Source organism: Anoplopoma fimbria, chromosome 1 (genome assembly GCF_027596085.1).
Source record: "Anoplopoma fimbria isolate UVic2021 breed Golden Eagle Sablefish chromosome 1, Afim_UVic_2022, whole genome shotgun sequence".
Taxonomy (NCBI): domain Eukaryota; kingdom Metazoa; phylum Chordata; class Actinopteri; order Perciformes; family Anoplopomatidae; genus Anoplopoma; species Anoplopoma fimbria.
This window is the reverse complement of record NC_072449.1, coordinates 26,473,141-26,496,446: the sequence shown is the minus strand read 5'-3', so window position 1 is coordinate 26,496,446 and position 23,306 is coordinate 26,473,141. Positions and strand designations below refer to the sequence as shown.

At 40.8% G+C, this 23,306-nt stretch overlaps 1 protein-coding gene across 1 annotated transcript in view; it reads left to right on the top strand.

Annotated features, from left to right (window-relative positions):
* The window catches only part of cntn5 (contactin 5), a 59,787-nt gene extending 37,426 nt beyond the window's left edge, over positions 1-22,361 (top strand). The window contains exons 10-22 of the mRNA XM_054606481.1: positions 44-188; positions 4,634-4,761; positions 5,140-5,315; positions 6,878-6,998; positions 9,092-9,250; positions 11,472-11,621; positions 12,535-12,605; positions 18,954-19,188; positions 19,284-19,393; positions 19,548-19,734; positions 19,905-20,017; positions 21,589-21,757; positions 22,258-22,361. Coding sequence (XP_054462456.1) covers positions 44-188; positions 4,634-4,761; positions 5,140-5,315; positions 6,878-6,998; positions 9,092-9,250; positions 11,472-11,621; positions 12,535-12,605; positions 18,954-19,188; positions 19,284-19,393; positions 19,548-19,734; positions 19,905-20,017; positions 21,589-21,757; positions 22,258-22,361 — 1,868 coding nt within the window. The remainder of the gene's footprint in view (positions 1-43; positions 189-4,633; positions 4,762-5,139; positions 5,316-6,877; positions 6,999-9,091; positions 9,251-11,471; positions 11,622-12,534; positions 12,606-18,953; positions 19,189-19,283; positions 19,394-19,547; positions 19,735-19,904; positions 20,018-21,588; positions 21,758-22,257) is intronic.
* The last annotated feature ends 945 nt before the right edge of the window (positions 22,362-23,306 follow it).

The following is a 23,306-nucleotide window of genomic DNA, read 5'->3' as shown; positions in this document are numbered from 1 at the left end:
TCACATTTCAAACGTTAAAATGCTGTGTCTCTGTCTTGCACAGCGTCGGCTCCTGTCTTTGTCCACAATCCCGTACGGGTCATTGCCACACTTGGAAAAGACGTATCGCTGGACTGCAAGCCCAGAGCATCGCCCAAACCACGGATTACATGGAAGAGAGGAGACCGGAGGATCCAGCAAAGCAGAAGGTACAGCAGCTCTCTAGAGGCATCATTCACTCTCAAATAGAATAGGGATTCATTTATTTATGTTTTTATTTATTTGAAAAGGGACAAATAGCTTATCAGCTGTACCAGAGTTAGCTACACACTAATCAAGTGGCTAATTAGTAGTCCTTGAGAAGCGCAGGTGTTTGCACTTGGGTCCACAGACTTCATCATACCAAACCATAACCCTACCTCAAGCACACTTTTACTGTTTAGCACCACATGTTCAGTTCATAGCAGCACACTGCTATTATGATCTAGTTTTTTGAAAATAACAGAAACAATTATTGGTAAAAATGTCTGCATGGAAATTGTGATTTAATATCTAGTAATTTAAAATCTGACACACTTCATCACATTGGTGCCATCAAGCTTTCCTGGTCATTGATTTGCAACATTGTCTGCAATGGCCTAATGTATCCAGATATATTAAAGAGATAGATGGATACCTCAGTGGAAATGATGCTCTGTAGTCTTTATAAATGAAGCCTCCGTACTCGTACTGAAAAGTAAGAGAAATGTGTGAAACAAAGACAAAATCATTTTGTACTGTGAAATATCACGAAGAAACGATCAGCCTTGAGCTATCTACAGTTGTTATACAGTATAAGTCAAAAGTTTGGACACACCTTCTCATTGAATGATTTCTCTTTATTTTTTATTTTTTTATTTTTCTACATCGTAGATTAATATTGAAGACATCCAAACTATTAAGGAACACATATGGAATTATGTGGTAAACAAACAAATGCTCAACAAACCAGAATATGTTTTATATTTTACATTCTTCAAAGTAGTTGAATGAGAAGGTGTGTCCAAACTTTTGACTGGTACTGTATGTGGTGGAGGATGTGTTTCAGTGTTTGGAGTGTCAACCTTTTAACTATTTTAGACGTTAAGGAAGGATTCATGTTTGCTTCTATCATTGGGATGTATCACATTTTCTTTGCTGGCAGTGTTACATTTGTTTGAGCTCTGTGTTATAAATAGGATCTTTTTCTTCCTCTGCACAGTTTAGAGAACAGAATATTATGAGAGAAATTTAATTGCCCTGTAAATTATGCATGAATTCATGAAAAGTTTGTCCGCCTCAATATCTTCATATTGTTTTTCCATCGCAGGTTTTTTCATGGCTTTACTTCAAGTGTTACCATTCCAGCTCAGGCCCTTCAGGAATGGTACACGTGTCTTGTTGTTACACATCACAGTTTCATTACTGTAACTGAAATTAAGTGTCACTACTAGAATAAAACACCTTTAGGTACTGGCAAAGCTCTGGAGGCTGCCCCTCAACCCCGCCTCCTTCTCAGGGACGCTGACAATTCAGACCGGCACAATTGCATTTGGAATTCACATGCAGTTTGATGCATCATCTTTTATGAGAAACATCCCTCCGTTGCGCCTAGAGGGGGCTGAGCAGGGGCGAGGGGTCCATCAATCAAAGTGAGCGACGCCGCTGAAATTATCAGTCACCGCTGAGCATCCCGAGTTTTGAGTGAGAGAACGGGACCTTTGTTTATCAGCCAAGACTCAGCTGTCTGTTCAACAGCCTCGCAGCAAGGGCAGCCGGTTGATAATAAGATCCTCAGTGTGCTGCTCCTTCAAAACAGACCCTTACAGGTGAATAGAAACAGGAGTTTTTTTCAGGAATTGCTTTAACATGCCAGTTTCGGAGGTCATTGAACATGTTTCAAAAGGGAAAAAAATGGTCCTCTGAGCTAATTCTGGATGTCTATTTTTCTATAAAAGAGCTTGCTCCTGTAGATCTGATGGATGGGGAGAAGTAAGAGAGTGTTGCCCTAAAATGGTGATTAATGACCCTGGCTTGTCTGGATCTGATAAAGCCTTTGAGGTATTTGTCAAACCCTTACAAATCTATTTTTTATGTGTGTGTGTGTGTGTGTGTGTGTGTGTGTGTGTGTGTGTGTGTGTGTGTGTGTGTGTGTGTGTGTGTGTGTGTGTGTGTGTGTGTGTGTGTGTGTTGTTGGCGCACACCACAATGGGAAATTCATACCTGTCTGAAAAAAACCTTGTTTTTTTTTATCTAACATCAGATAAAGCCATGTCTTAAGAGAGCAGAACATTAATACCACATAATATTGGAAAAGCAGTTTATTTTCTCTCCACAGTAATTTATCATTCACTATTACAACTAGCGCTGGAGTTGTACAGTGTGTGGTCCATTTTCTTTATAATCTCGAAGATCACAGCATTTAGTAACTTGTCTTACTCGCAAGCTGTACACACACTCTGCTTTTATAAAACAAAAATAAAGTTTTCAAATCTCTAATAGCATGTTTGATGCAACTTAACGGTACTTCTGTATTGTGAGTTAATGATCTGGATAACGCAGTGTTTAAGGGGTCACTGCTCGACCGGAGATCAACCTTGCAAAAGGGTGATTCCTATCTGTAAAAAGCCGAAACAAACAAGAGCCGCACGTTTGCAGGTCCTGGCCAGGGTGACTCTGGCAAAGGATTTTCTGCCATTACCTATAGCGAAGCAAAGAGTTAAAGCATGGAGAGATGTTCTATTCAGGGGAGGAATCGAAGCAGCTTCACGTTTATCTGGCATTGACAGCTGTGCTGACTTAATGAAGGTTTGTAATTAACATGGATTTCCGCTAATGTTCAGGGCTTTTGTCTCTTAAACAGAAAGTATTAATCCCATTAGTTTTGAAAGTATGTGGCAGCCTCAGTTGAAGCCCACATAGTCTTTGTCTAAGAGTCAGACTGGGCCTACAGTAATTCGGCATTTTTTAGGAAAAGAAAATATATCTATAAGTATTCTGTAGCAGTCTATTTGGCTTCTTCTAAAATAAATTTAAAATAAAAAAGATTTATATTTTCAATCGCCTCAGGTTTGCTGTGATCTTCTAAATGTTTCCTCTAAAATTCCGAAGGTTGATTTTATTTGCATATTCTGCACCCAACAGTCCCCTATCTTGTCCTCTCTGCCTCAGTGTCCTTGTCAGTTGTGAATTTCCACCCTAATTTGAAAAATGTCTCCTGGCTGCAGATTGCCTCTAAATTGTCTTGTGTGTGGAAAGATTCTTTTGTCACGCCCTCGTGAATTTCAATCACCTTGCCCATGATGAAAGAGCTTGGCGTTGCAAATTTAAATGCCAAACAACACAAATTGGTATATAAGATGACAATACGTCACACACACTCATCAGATTGATTTTGGATGTTTTTCTAATTAAACAATAACTTTGTAAATATTCATCCCGCCTCTTTAAGGCAATGTAAAATCAATTGTGACATACATTTTGATTAAAAGGTGTTTGCACCAGACACTAAGGGGAGATTATTTCATCTGATTCCTGCTCTGCAGCCATCTGCTCACACGTCTGACTCCGGTGTTTTTAAAACCCTCTACTCTCTGATGTCAAGCGCTTAATTCTCCAGCTGTTATTCACAACTCGGAGCGAAAATGTTGCTACCGTATTGCTACTGTCCTTCAGCTGGATAAGGGGCTACTTATAAATTCAGGCATGGTGCTGTTGTTATTTTTTGCTCCCCTTTCTATTACACTTGTGTTTCCCAGGAGGACAGCTCGGTGATATGCACGCCTCGGCTTGACAGCTTTTGGTTTTAGAATCATTGAATGCTGCAATATTTAGTATTTGTCAGGTGGATCCATCAGGGTTTATTAAGATTTATGGAAATATTGATGCAGAGGAACAAATAATCTATTTTATTTCATGTTGTGTAGCGTTCTCTCCTCTTCTGAAATGTCCTTTAATGAATTTTAAATTATACGGCAATTACTCAGATGGTGGCCTATTGTGCTCTTTTCGGCGGTACAAGATCAGATATGGTGCATCATTGTACCCAAATTGAAAGTCAGAGGAATACTGTGTTCCTTTGTTCTTGACATCAATACTTTTTTTTTTGTTGAGAAAATGTGACCCTATTACCTTAATCTGTACCTTTAATAACATCTGTGTTTTAATCCTGTTTCGAGATAGGGCTACTTAGTGGTATCTGCAAATCAGATTCGTTAACACATTTAAATTATTGATTTCTCTCTACGGAAAATACTTTTTTTTTCTGTTCCCTTTGCTGAAGGTTGTGCAACAAATACAAACTCTGTTCTTGACTCTACATCCCTCAGTCCTCTGAGCTTTGTCGTAACACAAACAACGTACCATCAGACGCTTTTTGTCCTTCCATCAGTGATGATCATTTGCTCGCTGTAAACACTGTTTTATTTTAGGTTTTCCACTGGAATCTCCAGTGGATGATTATTTCATGAATATCCGAGCTGTTCGTTTTATCTCATCCCATGTGAATATTGCTATTCTTGTAACCTGACGCAACCGCAAACACACTGCCTCATGCCTGAAAAAAACTTGTCGAGCAACTGTTCGTACGTGTATTTGTTTCTCATACCAGTATTGATTTTTGTGTCCCGTCTCACAGGATTATGTTGTTACGGAACAATACACTGAGAATTGTCAACTCCAGCCGAGCAGATGAGGGGAACTATGTGTGCCGGGCGGAGAATCAGCTGGGCTCGGCTGAGATGACTGCTGTACTGTGGGTAAAAGGTAAGTGATGCCCCGGGGGCCTTTTATTTTCTGCCAAATTAGCACAAGTCGGCCACCAGTAAACAGTCCCCAATGTCATTTTTTTCCCCCCTACCTTTGCTCGGGTGCCAGGTAATTTATTGTGCTTGCTCAACCGTGAACCAAGGGCTCTCACTTTCAAGAATCATATTACAAGGACACAGTGTAAAGGCATCGCTCTCACAGATGCACTGTACACAGTCTAGATCAGAGCCCAGCAGGGTATTTATCCAAACAAAGGTGAGTGTGTTTTTGCCCAAGTTTGTTCTAGTCCTGGTTCTCGTGATGGGCTCCGGCGGTGATGTCACAGCTAGCTTTTGGTTAGCCTGAGGTGACAGTGTAGCAGCTTTGTGCTTCCAGAGGCCATGCGTGTGGAGCTCAGCCCGAGCAGAGTGGAAGTGACCGTGGGGGAGAGCGTGGTGCTGAGCTGCAAGGCCACTCATGACACGTCGCTGGATGTGGCCTTCCAGTGGCTCTTCAACCAGAGGCCGATCAACTTCCAACAGGACGGGGGCCACTTTGAATACATCCAAACAGTAAGAGCAAGAGTAAGAGCAGAAGACTAAGAATACAGTTGTCATATTGCTTATCGTCATGGTCCTATCTATTTATCTACCTGTCTGTCCAGCTGTCTCTCTCTCTCTCTCTGTCTCACTCTCTCTCTTTTAGGTTGTCTGTCTATATAGTTGTTTACCTGCTAAGTGTAAACGGGTGGTTGTTCTTTTTTATCATCAAGTTTATTGATTTTGCACATTGAGCCGTGTCAAAATGATTTAGTTGTTTCCATTTAAACTTTTTGTGTAATGATTTGAATGACTTATTGCAGCAAACACTTGATATTTGTGCAAAAAGAATCTCTTCATCTAAAGGTCAGACTATCATCAAAGACCTACTCTGAATCATATAATCTTGTACATCAAATTCTGGTCGGTTGTTTTGAATTGCACCTGTGATTTATTGTATTTTTTTCTGAAAATGAAAAACAGAAACAGAGAGTGACCAATACTGTTGATGAAACCACTCAACAATGATTTTGAAAGAGACATAAATAATGACAAACTTTTTCTGAATTTTTCTGTAAATGTGCATTATTGCTTTTGTAGAAATGTATCCTGTCAGTCATCTTTTTTATCAAATTATGGCTTTGTAAAAACATGGTTAGAAATCCATTCACAACCACCATATACATTTCAACTTCTGCCCCTCCTGAGCTGTACCCTTTCTTTCAGTTGGTTTGTCTGTCGGTTTGATTTTCGTCATCTAGAATAGGTCGAGGGAGACAAGGTCAAGGATCCTCTGAGGAAGATGTCGTATAAGTTCTCCCAGCAAAAAAACAAAAGCTGCCCAAACAAAGAGGCACTTAACCTTTGCCTCCCTCAAACATCACGGTTACATTGTTAACCTTGTCATTTTAACCTTCCCCCCTAAAGAGGAAACTCTTTCCAACAGTAACATTGTTATGGTAAATGCCACTTGTACACACACACACAATTATGTGTTCAACTAAGCTAAACAATCCCTTTTTAGAAGCATCATTTTGAAACATAAGAAGTCAATGTCAAGTAAGTTTCATCAAGCTTAATTTGGTTAATTTAGTTTAATTTCCCTTCTCCGTAATCCAGAAATAAAATCATTAGTGACCAAACCATAAAATGAAGTGGAAAACAAATTTGCAAGAGAGCAGGGAGTACTCTTTATGTCACTATTCCTTTATCAACAGTCACATCTGTCCCAATGTGTCCTCTGCTACTACCCATGCTTGGGAGAGAGAATATTTGCAGTGACAATCCGTTACAGGCTCAACAGATTCCTGGCTGATGCATGGTTTGTAATTTTAATCAGGTTTTCGTGCTAAACAGCTGCCTGTGGACCTTGAATTATTCCCAGCCTTGCCTTAGGCATTTCTCATTTCAACAGAGAGAGGAAATACGGGTAGCTGAAGAATGTAACAGCAAGCAAGCTCCTGAATTAAACAGGAATCTCTCAAGCCACATGAGCCTAAACAAGATGTAAAGGAATCACACTTTTCTTGTCAAGTGCATTTAGGCCTGCTGAACACCTAACTTTTATTTTTTATCCTTTTCATTCCCAATTGCAGCAGTCTTCGACGGTGGATCTGATGATTAGGAGCATTTTGTTAAAGCATGCCGGGAAGTATGGGTGCCGGGCCCAGACCAGTGCTGACACAGTGTTTGCGGAGGCCGAACTCCTTGTTCGAGGTGAGCTCGTTATGTGTCAGTGATCCAGTACACTGTGACGTCTCTTGTGCCCTCTTCAGTTGAGGCAGTGACTCATTCTCCCCCCTGAACTGAGCCACTACCCCGAAACAGAATCCACATGTGTTTCTCAGAATTAATGATTCTTGTTATGTTTAGTTCAATAGAAATCAACATGATTACAGGCCCTACTGCAAAATAATTGTCAACGTTTTCTGTGAATCAAGGAAATTGGCTCCAATTTGTTATAAGTGCACCCATTACTAAGTCCCGCCCTCTAATGCAGACTGGACAATCATAGCGTAGCATTTGTCACAGAGTCCGAGGATTTATGGCTCTGCTACATAGACTCTCATGAAATCATTTCAGATTTTGTTCATGTTCAAGCTGGTTTATGGATTTGGAGCTAGTCATGGTCAAAAGTTGTTTAATAGTGATACCCGTTACTGGAGAGGTGGAAAGGAGATAGATGTTTCTAAAAACTGTGGAGCTAACATTAGCAGAGTACGTTAGCACATCATTACCTGGCATTAGCACTTTTATGCTAAGCTAGCTACTGAATCAGCAATTTATTGCAACAGTGAATAAAAATCAGCATTGGTCCTCAATTCCATTGTCTCCTGTCTCAATTGTCAGGTGATGCGGTGGTTCACTTCTACACTTTAGCTTCAACCTTTATCTTTTAAACCTGTATTCGCTAATGATCAGTTTGACATCCTGGATATATCCTTCAAAAGCATATTATCTATATTATCTCTCTGAAATCACTATTTAGTTTTTCCAAAATTTCAATATGATTTCTTCAATGAGTTGCAGTTAGTGACAGTGTGGCCTCCAAGGTAACTCTGACAGCTTGACGGATTAGCAGTGCAGGGCGGGGCTTAGCAAAGAGTCAATTGCACAATGGCTATTTCCACATTATTGCCCCTCTTTTGACCTTTTGATCTCCACAATTTTTTTTTATGGCCACTGTGAGTTTTGCTGTACAGACTGCATGAATATGTTTAATTTGTGCTGTAAAACAGATGAAATGTCGAGGGATCAGATTCATTGTCTGCTTCCGCTTGTTGCTGTTAATGTAATGTAACGATTATTGTCAATGCAGCTCCTGGTCATGTTTTAAGGGGTTGATTTCTCATATTGTTTAATATGAGATGACATAACAGGACATTTTGTTTTGCTTCATTATTGAATGAAGAAGGGTTCTGTGATAAGTCGTATTCAAATTGTGGAATTCATGATTCCAAGTTTGTTTAGGTATTTTTACATTAGATTTTACATTACATTTTCTTTTGAATCTTGACTTTACTGTGTACTTCCTCCATATAACTCATCTCTAGTATGGGATTTGATGTATTTAATGATTGCCATTTAACAGTACAGTAAGCTCTTCTGCAGCAGAGAATATATGCCATGTGTTGGGCACACTATACGGAGGGTACTGTTACTACAGTGACACAATGTGCATCTTACTGTCCCAAAATGCAAATGCACCTTTCACTACAACCTTCTAATGGGCACTTTTTGGGGACACAGTACATTGGTTTTCATTGAGTGCACCAGCTGTCAGCTTTTCATTTACAGCTGTTCCCCCTAGAGTCCTTAGATGTTTGCTGCTCTTGCAGATTACATTTACTTCTGAAGACTGAGGTAAACATATGTCCAGCTGCATTAGAACACAGGAAGGTCTACCACACAGTCATGCTCAGCAGAACTGTTAAACTGCCTCCAAAAAACCCCAAAGAAGAAAAAGCTTCAATAATCAGCAGGAAATGCTTGGCAGCAGATCTGTGTCAGCCTGGTTCAGTTTAGTATGTTGTGTTCTCGTCTGTTGTTTGTTTGTGCAGAGATTACAACAGAAGAGTTGATGTTGTCACTATATGCACACAGCTACACATCTTTCTTAATACTTGCATCCATTAGTGTATCTAATAGCAACAACCCACGATGACCAAGACATCACAAAATGGGCCATCTTACAACAGCAACAGGGATTGTTTTTTGTGCCTCCCTGGCATTGTGACATTTCTGATGCTTTGGTGGTTCAGTCGTTACAACCCGTGATTTAATCTTTTTCCTAACTCTCTTTCCACCAGGTCCTCCTGGACCCCCTGGAGTGGTGATAGTGGAGGAGATCACGGATACCACGGCAACCCTGTCCTGGACTCGTGGCCTGGACAACCACAGCCCTATCAGCACCTATAATTTACAGGCCCGCAGCCCATTTTCATTAGGCTGGCAAACTGTCAAAACAGGTAATCAATAAGGAGCAAATTGCAGCCTCTAGATCTGTGAGGTTATTGTGGGGCCATATACAAAGGCCTTAATCCTGCCCAAAGTCAAGTACGGAGATGGTGAATCAGCCCAACAAAAGCATGGTTACTGTTGTCAAGAGGTATAACTACGCATTCATTTGGCAATGTGCTTTTATATATGAACACAATCAGACTATTCAATCCAGAGACTGCTGCAAGAGTCCTAAAACCCCGAAATGAGCATCAGCATTTTTGCACTTCAGGTTCTCTTGTTCCAAAGTCAATGTTTTTATTTTTTTGAATAGGGTTTTGGTTAGTTGTCTAGTAGGGTCTGTGGTTAACACAAGTTTAAGAGATTATAGTGTTTTGTTTTAGGATGTAAAATTTGTCAGTAAAAAACATTTTTAAGCTTTTATGCGTCTTACAAAAGGCGGTTGCTAACAAGTAGCTAAATGAGACTGTAAAATGTGGTCATGTCAAGCTCTAGTCTGCCTTTAGCTTTGTGGTGGTGACTTGGTGTGATTTGTTTATAGCCAAATGATAGTTTTTTACTTCTACCGATTGCTTTAATACTTCCAAAAATCAAGAGGTGTTCATTTGATCAAGATTATCTTGCTGAACAAAACAGAGCTTTACAACAATAATCCAAAATCCAACAGAGTTTCTTTTTTTCCTCAGATGCCTGTTTAAGTAGTTAAAATGCAGCTCTCTTCCAGGCTGTCGTTTTATGTTTGAACTTGGCTGTTGTTCAGAGGAGCTTAGCAAAAAGCAATTTGAGCCCACATCAAATGTCATTGCTTTGATTTTTCTTCAGTGTCATATCAGCGGTTAGTAGGAAATTAACCTTTTGGGCTTGAATTATAAGAACTATCCATGTTCATTTAGTATAAATGCACTTTCCATGCGTAAAGAACTGAATAACCTTTTTTTTCCCTGTACCTTGACAGAAAAACCATCAATTACTATCACTTAGCGTTTAAAGGATGAAGGCTTGCTAAGCATTGTGTGTAATCCATCTTAATATGCTGCGTGATAATAATAGCAGAGTTTAAGGTGCGATAATGGCTCATCCCCACAGATACATAAATCACATTTTGTATACACTCCTCTCGCATCACGTCTGTTCAACCACATTTAATTCGATAAAGCACAATTAGGACTCTGTGATGTATTGTCAGTGTTGAACTTGAAGGGGGACCGGGCTTTTAAGCTCCCGCTCCTTGCAAACAGAGTTATCAGCTCGTGTTTGAAGAGCGCCGCGCTTGACAGAGTGGTCTCATCGTGAGCTGCGTCGGATGATAAGAGCGTGAGCTCCCCGGCCTCCACCAAAGTCGCCTTAGTTAGCGTAGCTAGACCTCTGGTTCGCCTGTGACACGGATATGCTTTCAGTCAATGTTTGTTTGTTGTTGCAGGATCAATATTGACGAAGCTTGATTGTGGCAGCCCTGAAGAAGCTAGATTAGTCGTGTTACCTGCTTGTAATTCTGTTTAAAAAAATACATTCATAAATCTTGACAATTTTTTTCACATTCGGGATGTGCCTTGTAATTACATCGCTCTCTAAGTACTCTGTAGACACTGTGAGAAGTGATTGAAATCAGCTTCCCTCTATGTGATGAGTTACACCTTGTGATGTGCTCTAAAGCTGCGAGTAAGCCGGGGTTCAGACGTGAAAACATCTTCCTGCAGGGTCTCGGGTAAATTGTGTATCGTCACCACCTGGTGATACAATATGCCAAGTCACAGTGAATCTGGAGGGAACTAAGACAATGGAGTGTTTTATTGGTTTTCAGGCTCTTTACTGGATGACACTGGATTTGAAATTAAATGAACGGCTATGAGGTTAAAGTGTCGACTCGCAGCTTTTACACACAGGTGTGAACGTTGATGCTGTAATGCTTTGCCAGCCGTCTTCCCATTGCCTGTGCTGATGCTCAGTTTGTTGTATGTGGTCAGGTGACAGCACATCACTTTCAAATGTTCAGCCATAAAAAATAAAAGAAACCTCCCTGATTCCCTGTGTGTTAAACATCATTGTTTAACACATACGCAATGATGTTTAACACACAGGCGAGGATGTTGCCTGTGTGCTACACTCTTCACTCTTAAAGCCTTGAGTCGGCACTTAAGGCAGTGTGTCTCAAACGCTGTACATAATGTGAACAAAAGTGTGTTGCGTGTCCTGATTAAATAAATACATCAGCAACACTCCTGTCTGCAGACCCAGAACCAGTGACAGGGGATATGGAGTCAGCCATGGCTGTGGAGCTCAACCCCTGGGTGGAATATGAGTTCAGGGTGGTGGCCAGCAATGCGATCGGGACCGGAGACCCGAGTGCACCGTCGAGAGGCGTTAGGACGAAAGAAGCAGGTAAATCAGCCAAGCCGTCAATGTGCACTACATTCTAGTCACATTTTGTGTCCAGAAACTTTGAGAATATACTGAGTGCTGATGATCTATTGTAGCTACAGAGCTTACAGCACCCCCACATGCCACTTCATGACCATGTCACATTCCCATTGTTAATAAACTCCATTTTAATTGGGCAAAATGGTTGAAAATAAGCTGCTTACATGAATTTCAACAAGCGTGGTGTTTCCGCTGAAGCAGCCTGTCCTTTAATGCCCCGAAGGCAAAGACACAGCAGAATACACTATTTATGGGGAGCAGAAATTGACTGAGACAGTCCGCATCAGGTTTGCCGCTTCACTAACTGCTCGTCTATAAAACGTAATAATTACAAAGGTCAGTGGTCATTTGGAAGTGGCTTATTTAATCTGTCCTATCTCTTCAGCGTAATTAGTAAGTAATTACTGCATCTGCACACGGCTGTGGTAATTCAGCCTTACATTTACAATCCGTGATTCAAAGATGAACAAAAAGAGTTGTAAAATTCAAAACGTAGCACGGAAAACTACTATCACTCTCACTCTCAATTTGATCAACAGGTATTTGAAGGCAGTCACAAACATCAAACAATAACTTTTTTTAATGTTTTCTAATGCTGTAAAAGGTTTGTTTACTTCAGCGATGTTTTTAAAAACATAATTAAAACAGTGTCCTGTTGTATTTGTGATCTGTAGCATTTTTAATCATTATGACAAAGTAGCAATTAATAAAACCCAAGTTTATCTTAAATATATTTTTATAAATAGAGGAGTGAGCCTTAAAGGACATAAGCCACTACTATCCGAAAAGTTTGTTTTTTTCTGTCAAAAACATTTTGCAGTGTTTTTGCAGTGTTGGGTCAGTGATGCATTGTTAACCTTTCTGCTTCACACAGTCCCGTCAGTGGCACCATCGAACGTCAGCGGAGGGAACGGCCGCAGGCACGAACTGGTCATCTCGTGGGAGGTAAGGGTCCTCTGCCAAACTGCTTCTGTAGCACAAACGTGACGACATATGTGCAAAAAAACACAAATGTCACAGCGGGCCTGCTGTTTCAGTAGAGCAAACTCAGATATTTGTTGAATAAACAGGAGTTATTAGAAGCTTTTATTTAGTCTACTCTCACTTAAAAAAATAATCTTTGCAGCTTCCTGTTGTTTCGAGGAATGTCAACAGCATGACATTCAAACTGTGTGGTGTTTTTAAAACTCTCCGGTGAGGGTTTGACATAAGTACAGTATATCTGCAGAAGGATTAAAGCTCCTTGAAATTCAAGATGCTGAACATTCTTTCGCTTTCTAAAGAATGATGATTCAGAAACTGCCACAGGCCATTAATTATACCAGAATGATAATTATTAAGAAGAGTTCACTGAAGTTCCCAGTCAAATTTTAAGACAGAATGTTAAACTTTTCCATCAGCACTCTGTTAAAAATACATAAAAAATCAATGTCTTTCCAGTCAATAGATTAGATCAAGATTTTGAGCGCTAACGACGCCTTGTTATGGTAAACCTGTCAATGTGCTGCGTTATGTAAACAGAAATATGGTAACGCAATCTAAAGATGTTTGTTCCCAGGGGAAATTATCAGGGATCAGTTGCTTTCAACTAATCCAAGGGCAATAACATAGATAATAAGTATTCAGCTTGATGTCAGAAATGTTAATGTTTTAGGGGGTTTTGCCAACATAACTGTGAATATGAGGCAAAGTTTGAAATGTTTTTGGTTTTTTTATGATTCTTCATGGAAAGAGCATAAGTCACCCCAGTAATTTAAAGAAATACTTCACAGAGAAAATGACTATTTATATTTCAATTACTTACCCAGTTACCTTTGTTTTTACACATAAACAGTCGCATGCTAGTCCGGGCAAGTCCGAAGTGTTATAGATAGTAGTGTTTTAGCAAAGATGCACGTGTTTGGTAAGTAGTGAGCATACGACTGGATAAATGAGGGTCTGATTGTACTTCCTGAGTTGTGTGAGAATTCGTAAACGGATGTTTTGATGTAGTTTTTCTGTTGTTAAGCGCGGACCCCAATTTACTTCAATTCATCAAGACTTTTCTCTGTTTTTTTTATTCTCCGTCCACAGTGGAGGCATGAGAGAAAATAAGTAATATACATACAGTGAGGAGTAATTAATATTACGCAGGGTTATATTGTGTGTGAAGCATTCCTTTAACCTTAGGCTCAACAAAGTCACCTTGTGATGTGTACTTCACAGTCCCTGTTATCTGCAACAAATAAACTCACCCACCTTTAAGGCAGGTTTACAGTAATCTTTTGTATCACAATGATGACAATAGGCATGCTGACGTTGAGCTATATACAGAACACAATTAACATAAATACAGATTTTTCCATTTTACTATTTAGGGAATTAACATGTTGATCCTGTAAGCCAGTGTTTTTCAACCTTTCCTAAGTGTGACTGAAAAAGAGCAGTGCCTGCGGTATTGAAACCCCCACGCATAAAAGCACAGAAATGACTATTTTTAGGTTTTTTACATGATTAAATGTGGGATGAAACCTCCGTGGTGTAAATATTCAAAACTTAAGAAAGTATTGCTCAACAAAAAAATGTGATAATAAATGTGTATGTTGAGTGCATTTATCATCACCACCCCACTGCTATAAGAACATTCCTGAACCCGCAGGTTGAGAATATGTTATAAATATATTTATGAAAGAGTGAAAACAAGCCTGCTGAAACAAGGGTCCCTTTAAACATCGGTGCTGAAACAGCTCTGCCAATGTTCCCTTAGGGATTAAACTGTCACTAAGTAATAAATTCTGCATGTGAATGTGACTTAATAATCATGTAGAGGTTGTTACTGCATGTGCCATTCATTAAAAACCTTCACTTTTTGTTGCCTGGGAATACTTGTCAGACATTATTAAGGGGGATAAAGCATGGTTGATGGATGACGCAAGTCCTCGTGGCTCCTAAGCTTTGAAGGAAACGGTTTAATGACTTGAAGATATACAGATGATTGCATTAGTTTACAGCCAGTTGCTTTCACTTGAGGTGAGATATGACGAGTAGATGCAGTTTCCCCTCAGTGTGTGCTGGGGACCGGTGTTTGCACGCAGTCCTATTCCCACAACCATCAAAGTGGGATCTAATTAAAGCATAGAGGAAAGTTTCAGACACTCAAGTCAGAGAATGATGAGAAGAGTCTGGAGATGTTGTTAAAGGCAGGAAAAGAGACGTATTGTGGGATTTGTTGGACTATTTGAAGAACAGAGTTGAGAACAGGAGGCTGACAATCAATTTTGATAGGGGTGAAGAGTTAAAGGTTAAAATTCAGCAGAAATGTCATTGAATTAAGAATGCATTTTTTGACTGAAAAATTGTTTACATAGATTTTCCAAATAGACACTGATCGTGTTCTTTTTTTTCTCTATATTGGATCTAATATTCTCATGTATAAAGTCTGTTTTTGTTTTTCACCTGCATAAACAAAAAAAACTAAAACAAACAAAAGTACATGCACAATAGCGCTTACACAGTATGAGTCAGAGGTTGAGCTCCAAGCTTCAGTCTCATTAGAGTAGTTATGTTTGGATGGAATTTGGCTTTGTCAGCGTTCCTATGTCTTACACCTTGTTTCCCAAAAGCTTTGTTTACGAGTGTGAGCCAACTAGAAGTCCATTAACTTTGGGAACCTTTGGGGGGGGGTTTCGGTCAAGAATTTCGAGTGCACCGAAAAATCGGCTCAATAAATATATACGGTTTTTTTTTAATTGAAAAGTTGGACAACATCTTTGGCTAATATTGGTAGCGTGCATGCTGTTTATCATATAGAGTGCATGAAAAGTGGTTTGTATATTGTTAAACAGACTCAAGACTGGAAGGAGAAAAACAGACAAAATGACCTTCTCCTTAAAGAGATGCATTGCCTAGCGTTAAACAGTTTGGGGGGGGGGGGTTAGGGAGAGGGGGAGAACGCATACTATACTGAATTAAAAAAAAACTTTTAAAGGATGACTCGCTGTAAACCCTGAACCACAGCCACCCCAACTTTAGAAACAAAACAAGACTGTGTGGAAAGGAGGCGTTTACGTGAATCTTAATGTTTTGCTATATGATTGTTCTAAAGTTAGCAGAGCATACACTCAGCTAATAATGGCAGCAGACACACGCAGTTGTTTCTTACTGTAACACTACTACTTTAGCAGTCTTTTTTAGCAGACATACGGGTCAGCAACACAGCTGTAGAAACGAAGGTAAAATGTCCCAAGTGTGGATGCTCTGAACTCCCTGGCAGCCGTGACCCTTCTGAAGAATATGGCGAGAGAGATGCACATTATATCGTCATTGTAGACACTGTAGTCTTCACAGCTGTCTCATACAAAAAGAACCTGGAAGAAATGGCATCAACTATTCAAAAAAGGAACAAACCTGACAGGAAAGTGCTTTAGTCAACAGGGGCAGGATGCTTTTCCACAAGATCAGAGTCTGAGGTGGTTATTGTAAAGAGAAAACACTTTTATGAGATAAAGATTTAACTGTCCCAAGGGAAATAAAGGCATGGCGGCATCAAATAATACCATGCAAGCACTAGAGCCTGTGCAAACTAATGCCACAAAAACAATATGTTGATTATATAAGACAAACCTCTGAGTGACTTGAAATAATGAGGATGTTTTTTAGAGTCATATATTATCAGCTTATGTGCATGCTGATTTATTGTCTGTCGCACGCTCTCCTGATCTGAAGAGCTTGTGTCCAAGAGAGATCGTCATGACAATACACAACCCCAGGATCACACTGCTCATTGCATCTGCAACAGGGTCCCTCTTTATTCCGTAGGAAATTTGTTTAACCACACAGGGTCTCAGAGTTTGAGGACACAACTTGGTCACGACGGCGGAATTTGCTGACTAATCTCAAAGAGTGCCAGCCGGGCCGTGTATTACACGGAGCCGCATAAGCTCGGCCAGTGATTAAGACGTTGTGAATTTCAAATTCGGGTCCCACCAGAGCGGCACAATGATGATTAACCTTGAATCTCGGAGTCGTTTCCAATAAATCCAAAGGGATGTTTATGAATATCTGTTTGTAATATAAATCTTAAAGAGGGTTGCGCAAAAAGCGTAATAACTCTCGGCGCCGAGTAAAGAGGATATCAGTGGACAGCTTGGCTCCCAGCCAGGTTCGGGGCACACAGCATGTGCAGAATTACTATGAGCAACGCGGAGAATTTGCAATTGAGATGAGTTGAAGGATATATTAACAGGGGAACGGTGAACAGATGTGGAAGCAACTGACAGTTATTCTTGTAGTTATTAAGTATGGGAGCCCAACTGCCACTGGGAAGATAACCTTCACATGAGGAGAAGTGCCCCTCCGTGGCACATTATGGGGGATAATGTCCATTCCAGATGGGATGGTGTTTGGTGGTAGACCAATTCCTGTTTATAAATGAGAGTAATGCTATATAAAGAGTGTCATTAGAGTGGCTTGTATAACACAATGACGACCTCTTTATAAAAAAAAGCAGGACCCCGTGTTGGAAGGAAAATCGAGGGCTATTTTATTTTAACTTAGATTAAACCATGATTTGTTGGATGTACAACTTTAATAGAGTCCTTTCAAGCCATGGATCAATTTTGAGTTTTAAAAAGCAAAACACTTTCTTTCTTAGGACCATCTTGATGAGACTCAAGAAAATGCACAGCTGCAGCTGTTCGGTTTCAGTGACCTCCATGATGGGAACAATTTGCTTTCTTCAACAAGTGCCACATAATGTGTGAACATCATCGAGTCTGCTCGTCTGTTTTTATTCAGACATTTTTCGCAGGTCAGATCCAATCACTTCTGAAGTACTCTTTAAACAATGCTCTTTTTGCTCTCTCTGCTCATTGTGGGTTGAAATAATTGGTCACCCATCAATAAGTCCGTCAGTCTCCAATCTGGCCGATGCCGAGACGCTCCACTTCGATGCAGTGTCCTCCTTTCGGCGCTCGCCCGTTTCAAGTCGTTAGAGCTCTGCCCTATTTCTGCTCGTTTCTGCTAAATGCTCTTGGAAATAAATCAGGACTTCGTCAGTGATCAATGCCGATGGATATTAAAGGAGACGGAGCGGGAATGTTAGCCCTTTTTTGGCAGTCGAGGCATGCGAGCGCGCGGCAGTTCTGCCTCTCCGATCATCTGTGGAGAGTTGTCAGAGCCTGGACGGCCATGGTGGGCAGGGTTATTAAGCAGGATGAATGACTAAACAGTCTCTGCAGCTTCATTCAGCCGTCTCATTAGAGTCGACGGTGGGAGACTGTTTTTTTTTTTTTTTTTTTTTTTCTCGGTGAGCCATTGGGAGGACCATTAGTGATGCCCCCACAGTCATCGTGACTGAGCCCGGCAGGCCCCGTAATTTCATCCACAACACTTACCTCGATTCAATCAGCCCTCTCACACCGTGTCCACACTTACCCGCGACTATCTCAATTCCCAAAGCCGCGAGTGTTTCTAGACTTAACAAGCTAATTTGTTGATGCTCTTTTTTTTTTTAAAGACCTAAATTCCTTGGCATGTCTTTAAAGCCTTGCCAGCTTTGATAATAACTTTGATGGAAGCTAATTCATTTCCACTGATCATCCCCATAATTAGGCAGTCTTCCTGATTGAATGAAATGTGAACTACATCTCCATCCACCAGCAATCCCTCTGTGGACTGGACGGCTAATTTGGGTGGTGCCTTCAGGGTACAGTGTTACTTTGAAGCCTATGCAAATCAACACATTACAGCTCGCTGAGATTTTGTTGCCAAAAAACAGGTGTACAGGTGTTTGTCATTTATTAAATTTAGATTTAAAACCCTGCAGCCCATATTTTAATTAAGTTTTGAGCTCACTTAATGAATTGGCATTTCATTTGATTAAGCGTGGAGCAGCTGTGGAAGACAGCCCCCACTCTCGCCTCTTCAGGAAAGCCACAGCTAAGCATTGAAGCCAGCACACAAAACCTGTCTCAAAAAAAAAATCCTCCCGTCAGACATGGAAAAGATAAATGTGCTGCATAATGGGGACAACTGAGCCAGATATGATTTGTTTCCATTACTCAAGACTGACTGCATCTTTATTAACACTGGCAGACAACAGTAACAGTCAAGGGGTAGGAAATTAAAAGCTGGTTATACGGGACTACCAGAGGAAAAAGGCATGTTTTGTTTAATGAGAGCCCACTTGCACAGAAGAGGCTATTTAAATGAGAAAGTAATGCAGCCACAGAGCAGTACAGTGCCGCTACAGTAAGACAGGTTCGCACTTAATCCCAGTGATTATCGTTTCTGTCTTTCCACTGTATTCATCAGCCTGTATCCGAGGAGTTCCAAAATGGCGAGGGCTTTGGGTATATCGTTGCGTTTCGCGCCAACGGAACCAGAGGCTGGAAGGAGAAGATGGTGACGTCAGCGGACTCCACGACGTATAAATACAGAGACGAGACCTTCCCTCCCCTCACCCCATTTGAAGTGAAGGTCGGCGTGTACAACAACAAGGGGGACGGGCCGTTCAGCAAAGTCGTCATCATCCACTCCGCTGAGGGCGGTGGGTTCATATTTGTGGTTTCATTGATTATAAAAGTACAGAAGAAAAGCTTTTCCGCAGTTTTATGGTTGTCCCCATTTGATCTTGTTTTACAGAGCCGAGGGAAGCGCCGTCCGATGTGAAAGCTTACAGCATTTCTTCATCGGAAATAAGGCTCACTTGGAAACCGCCCAATCCTGGCCCCGGGAGACCAAGAGGATATGAGGTGCTTGTAAATTGTGTGTTTTGTGGGGGGCGGGGTTTTGATCCCGCACTTGCATATTTCCATGTAGTATCTGACGTTTTGTGCAAGCATTTAAACGTTTGATCATGAGTTGAGGATTGTTTTTTTTCTAAAGTCGTTAATTTTGTGTTTACAGGTCAGCTATTGGAAAGACTTGGAGCAGGAGGAGTCGGGGATAAAACAAAGAACTGTGAAAAACGAAACTTCCATGGTCCTGACAGGACTAGAGGGCAACAGTCTGTATCTCATCACTGTAAGAGGCTTCAACAGCATCGGCCAGGGTCCCGCCACTGCAGCTGTCACAGCCAACACCAGGAAAGCCCGTGAGTACAGCACTGACACTAATCATGTACCACTATATATGGAATAGAGGCTACCTGTATAGTTTGCTCTAAATCCCCCCGTAAAAAGGGTAGTAATTGACCTAGTTGGTTGGAACTCTGCTTAAAAGTCTGTTTGGATTTTCACCCAGAATGTTGCGTTCTCTCCTCAGCTCCTGCTCAGCCTCCAACCAACCTCATGTGGATTCAAGAGGGCAACAATGTGTCTTTAAACTGGGAGCCAGTGAAGGCAAAGGACAACGAATCAAATGTCATCGGGTACATGGTAATGATCATCTTCTAAAGTCATGTTTCCTCAACTGCGTACAATTATAACACATATTAACATTTTGAAAATACTATAGATTTGCTAATTGGGAGGAACAGCTAGTTCCACATGTATTTCTTTTTTTTTTATCACTATAAACGGAAAAACAGGAGTCTATTTAACAATGCTATAGGTTCATGTTACGGCTTTGAGTTTCAGTTATTTAAACCATGTTCCTAAGACAGCATGCTTTTACTACCAATTTGGTATAACAACATTGACCCAATATCCCGAAGAGTGAATCAATTTAAACTGCTGAATATATTATAAGGCTAATCTGAAGTGTAAACTTTTGGTTCAGCTCACCGTTATCAGCATGCGCAACAAAATTAAGCCCAGTGATTGGACATTTTTTACTGAAATATCCGTTGGTGATCATAGTGGACTGTTCTCTCCTTACCTTTACATACACACAGTCTTGTAACTTTGAAGAACCAGATGTTTTCTAACAAAGTTGCTCATCTTTTCACTGTTGATTAAAATAGGAGAGTTTCATTTCCATCCGAGCCTGGAAAGTTCTCAAACTGCAGCTTACCTATCATTGTTTATGTAGTAAATAAACAGGACTTTTACCTCTGGATTACTGAACATCTGATATATTATTGCTGCTCTTTTACTATTAAAGGGCAATTATAATGTGTTTATTAATACCTCTGCGAGTACCAAGTTTATAAGCCATGTAAACCCAATAGCATCCTGCTGCAGAGCTCCAGGCTCAGGCGCCTCTTGCGCTAGGACCCATCTCCATCGCAAAAATGAGGTCCTTATCAGGTGTGTTAAGGTGGAAAATAAAAGGTTTATCACGCTTCCTTATCAATAAACAATTATATAGCACTATATTGCGCATGTGTGTTTTGTTTTATCGCACTAAAAAGTAAACTAGTCTACTTAGGGTACATCTAATACATTGTATCTCGTACATGGTATTACATCCATGCCACACAATCTCTATCAATAACACCGAGGTAAACAATACAATAATATTTCAATATAACTGTAACTCATAAAGTTAGAATTGTAACATTAAGCAGCAAATAACTTGTTTTTAAACCTAATTTGTTAGCTAACCTTAGCTAGCTATGTTAAGGTGTTTAGCAAGCTAAAATTGACTTGAGCACAATAACAACAGGAAAAGAAATGATGTTAATTGATAATGAATTAATCATTTCAGCTAAGGTAAATGTTCGTTTGCTAAAAACATTAGCATAGTGAGCAAACTCATAAGGTTGGTAGGCCCTAAATAATTAGCTGTTAAACGTTACGTTACCTATAACTTCATAAGTTACTTTTATCTTGAAATATTAAGGCTGTGTTGTTTATCTTATGGTGTTTTGTTGGAGGTCTGGTGGTTTACTCAAAGTAATGAACCCGTGCGATCGTATCCTGTTGATTGTCTATGACGTACTAATTTCCTGCTCAAAGCTTGGTACAGGAAAGAGTCCCACGATGGAACCGTGCCCAAGTCTGGAACTCTGCAGCTAGACTCTCTTCTGTAAAACCTAAGGTGGCTGTGTGCCCATGTCCTGCAGGTGTTACTCAAACAAGAAGGCAGAGGCCACAACCAGGTGACCAGAACCATTAACCCTTCCACCATGCTCTCACTGCCAGAGGGAGGCACCTATATCATTGAGGTGCGCGCCCTCAGCGAAGGGGGAGAGGGAGCGGTCAGCTCCCAAGTCCGAGTGGTCACCTCCTCCGGTAAGCTAGTTAGTCGTTTCCCCCCCCTTCTCAGCCACACACTCTCCTGCATGACCTCTGAAATCCAATCTCTATGCACGGGCTGATTTCTCTTTGTAGCGATCTTATGTTCCGCCCTTAATTGAGTTGCCGCAGATGTTGTGCGAGCCAAGTTTTCTTTGGCTAATACTGTTTTAATTACCTCGCCCACACAAACCTTCCTGCTCTTACACAGCCAATTAACTTCCAAGCAACCGGACGGACAGGAAGTTTGCAGTCCTGCGTGTGACATTAGCAGCCATGTTTTCAGAGCAACAGACTGCTGTATTCCTCCCATGTCTTGTTTCCCTTCACTGTCCATTTTATTTCTTTTTTTCGCCATTTCTTCCTAGCTGCTAGAGTCCGAATCATACCAAAGATCAATTGAGTTATCTAGCCTTTACCATTAATGTAGTTACGGCATTCTGTTTTGCATTTCCGTTTTTTCGCCCGTATTGACTCCTCCCCCTCCTTTCTCTTAGGTGTACGAGCAAAAAGCAACCAGCGCTCGGTGCACTGCACGCCGCAGGGCCTAACGTGGACAGCAATGCTCCTGGTTCTTCTGGTGCCTTCAGCTTCGTGGTGAGGCCACAGTGCCGTCCTCATTTCCACGGAGGGAGCCACCAGCTTGGGCTCCCTTATTTCCTCTGACTGCCTGCTTGCTTTGGCCTTAACCAATCCCTAAGGGCCCGAGGCCTGCCAAAGGGGGGTTGAGTCCGCCGGTGCTTCAGAGTTCATCCTTTTAAGTTCCCTGTTTCTTTTGAGGCCCTGGGTGTTTGATTTGCACAGTTCTTACCAACATCACAATAGTGCTGTACTGTAGTGTACATTGCGTGGAAAGATTTGTTTAACCATTTACTTTTAACATCACGTGTTCCTCTCATTGACTGCCGTCTAACCACTTCCAGACGGCTCCTACAGCTCTGTGGCTCCACAGAGCATGAACAATTCCTCGAAAAAGCTGCTGTGGTAGTAGTACAGGGATCAGCCGGCCTGTTTCTTTTCATTACTTATCTGCATCAATTTACCCCTTGGCTGCCTAACAAGCAATGCAGCAGAAGCTCAGTAGAGATAAGTGCATTGTTTTCTTATTCACACATTGAGGAGGAAAAAGTTTTTTATGGAACCAACAATCTTACTATTTCCAGACTTGCTTTTTGTACATTGTGTTACCTTTAGAGCCAAAAAAAAAACAGTGGTGTGTGTCAGCTATGTCAAACTCTGTTTCTTGGTAGTGATTCAGCAACGCTTGGTGATACAGTTTGTTGACTGTTGGATGTATGGAGATAGGAAACAGGTTCTTAACTGTAGTGCCCGGACACATCGATAGACAAAAACAACTCTGTACGGACTCTTGGTGTCAGTACAAATAAATGTGATGTATTTTTTTCAAATCAGTTGTTTTGTATTTTCTTACTTTTAGAAAAGTAATATTTCACACACTGAGGCTATTTTTTTTTCATTGATCTGTCATTTCATTATTTTATTATCATCTTGTCAATACAGTTCTTCCAAAAGCCCAAGGTGACAT